Here is a 2,362-nt window from a genome sequence, read left to right as displayed (position 1 = left end):
GTTTCTGTACCTAAGAGTAAGGAAAAGTGGAAGAAAACGACTGTTTGAATGGACGTTTAGAAAGGCTGAGTGGAAGCCGCAACATCAAACCGGCTCGTTGGGTGTCCGTCTCCTCTGTGTGGGGTTGTGGTTGTCTTCATCCCTTTAGACTAGTTCAGCGCAAAATGAACATTGAGACAACTGACAGAGCAATTGCGTCTCTGTCAAGTGCACGTGTACACACTGTAGTCTCCTCTTCATCATTTCTCCCTCCCCGTGAAGCACAAGTGTGCTTGTAGGCCACATGATGGGACAGAAGTGGAGAGGTACTAGAACCAAATAATCCTCTTTGACACCGCTAAACTCGATTAATCAAACTTCTTAACGTCGTCTCACCTTTCCTTACAATTTGCTTGATTTCTGTGCATCTTCCAGGCGATATTCTTGAAGCTTGTAGAGACGTTATGGAAGGAGGATGTGAAGCAGGCTACAAATAAAGGACAGTGAAGACGTTGAAGACTGATGAGGGGATGGTCAAGATTACAGCGCTAATGAAGCGGGTTGATTCGGAGTGCAAGTAGAATTAGCGAGGAGGGTTGAGTAGCCGCGACTGGTGAGGCTAAACTGGTGGATGGGAAGAAGGACGCCACACTGCCTATTTTCTGAGCAACTTGATCCCTTGCTCCCAGTCCAGAGGTTGCGTATTCAGACTGCCTACGGAGACTGGAAAGCTAGGTGATTTTGCCACTAATTACCTCACCAAAACAAACACCGAATGAATGTAGATGAAATTAAACGGTTTTCGTACCTCTTTAGTTGTTTGGCACCGAAAATAAACAAATGCTGTTTATGGGTTTAGAAAATATTAAGAATATCGTTTTGCTTTATTTGTAATCTGGTGGTTTACACGCCAAATTTAAATGGATGTTCCTAAATGAATTCTGTGGTGGTGAACGACTCAAATGAGGTGTGTCAACCACCACCGCTTCTTCTTTCACCTCCTGTATGTTGGCAAATTCTCATTAGACTGGCTACAACTGTTTTTACTTCGTAAGAGAGGTTATAGTAGAGGAGGCTCAAGAAGTAAACCATGCAGTAGACGAGGCAATACTGCCCATCGTTGAGGTGCTCACCTCGTTCTGGGAGATCGGCTAGACGCCAGGCAGGCTTCCTTTACCAAAGTGTCAGTGTCACACTCACCTTTGTTGGTCGAGGTTTGGGTCATTGTGTAGGAGATGCTAAAGCAGATGAAGAATTAAACTTTCGTGCATTAGGAACGTTTCGCAACTTCATGGTTAATGCCGAGTCAGACCACATCAAGCAGAGATAGTTGAAGAAAGGTTAGAGTCAATGAACTATTTTGGAGTAGTTTTGTGAGCAAGAGGCCCTAGACGAGTTGATTTGTAGTTGAAGTAAACGTGATAAGTAGTGCTGCTTCAAATCGCAAACATGCAAATGTGAATGCGATCCGCAATGGATGAAGTTAACTAGGCCTTAGTTGGCACAGTGGGTTTGGAGTTGAATGTTCACGACTGCAGGCGCGACTTTCGCGTACATGACCATGCGAAGCAAGATGTGACCCGCTACTCATTTCATTGTCACACCTCTTTAGTTGTCACGTATTGTCCTCAAGAATATGTGTGTGGTGTTGGGAGATGGGCGTGTGGTGTACGTGCACTCTAGGAGGCATTTAAGATCACGAATTGATGTGTGGGATCAAGTTAGTCAAGAGAATGCAAATGGGCTGCAATAATCTAGTGATTCGCAAGTGGCACTGATATTCGTGTGAATGAGGAATGGCAAGAAGATAGAAAGGTTGATACAGCTAGTGGAATTGGTTGCAAGATTAGCAGACCAACACGTAAGAGAAGGTTTCCATTAGAACCTGATTGTTATGCACATTTTGGCAATATTTTTGTGAACAAAGATTTTTTAAAGACTATGGCTGAGAAGGGCAATCTTGCCAGAAGAAATGATTTATTTCACACTGGATTAGGCCTTTTTTCCAATGTATAAGACCTCTTAAATCAACACAGTGTCGTGTTGTTCCTTGTAACACGCAGCACTTTTTCAACTCGACGGTGGAATTGCTTGACTTATGGTTCTGATCTGCTTAGGTTTCACAAAAAATATTTGCAATGCATCGAACCAATGAGACGAGCCAGCTGCAGGCCTTTGTAATGATGCCGTTGTTAAATGCGACGTAGAGGGAGCAGTCACTACAACTTAAGGACATTTGATTGTGCTCCTAAAGGCTAAGCTGTCATTAGTTTTTTATATGGCAAAATTGGAATTGCATGCTGTAGGTGCGCTTTTTGGATACATTTGAGACTTCACCTTTTGTAGTCTATACTCTTTGCTACTCTTAACAAGTGCCACAATC

The 2,362-nt window shown here is 43.3% G+C and overlaps 1 protein-coding gene across 1 annotated transcript; it reads left to right on the top strand. All coding sequences in view use genetic code 11, as the record gives it.

Moving 5' to 3' along the window:
• Positions 1 to 913: 913 nt before the first annotated feature.
• Positions 914 to 1,995, top strand: EGR_07751 (hypothetical protein; the record flags this gene model as incomplete). Its single annotated transcript, XM_024497000.1, has 2 exons — positions 914 to 1,029; positions 1,749 to 1,995. 2 exons carry the CDS (start codon positions 914 to 916, stop codon positions 1,993 to 1,995), a joined length of 363 nt encoding a protein of 120 aa, XP_024348554.1.
• Positions 1,996 to 2,362: the final 367 nt, after the last annotated feature.

Source organism: Echinococcus granulosus (assembly GCF_000524195.1).
Source record: "Echinococcus granulosus chromosome Unknown EG_S00086, whole genome shotgun sequence".
Classification (NCBI taxonomy): Eukaryota; Metazoa; Platyhelminthes; class Cestoda; order Cyclophyllidea; family Taeniidae; genus Echinococcus; species Echinococcus granulosus.
Note: the sequence above shows the minus strand (reverse complement) of the source record. Positions and strands in the feature narration are given on the sequence as shown.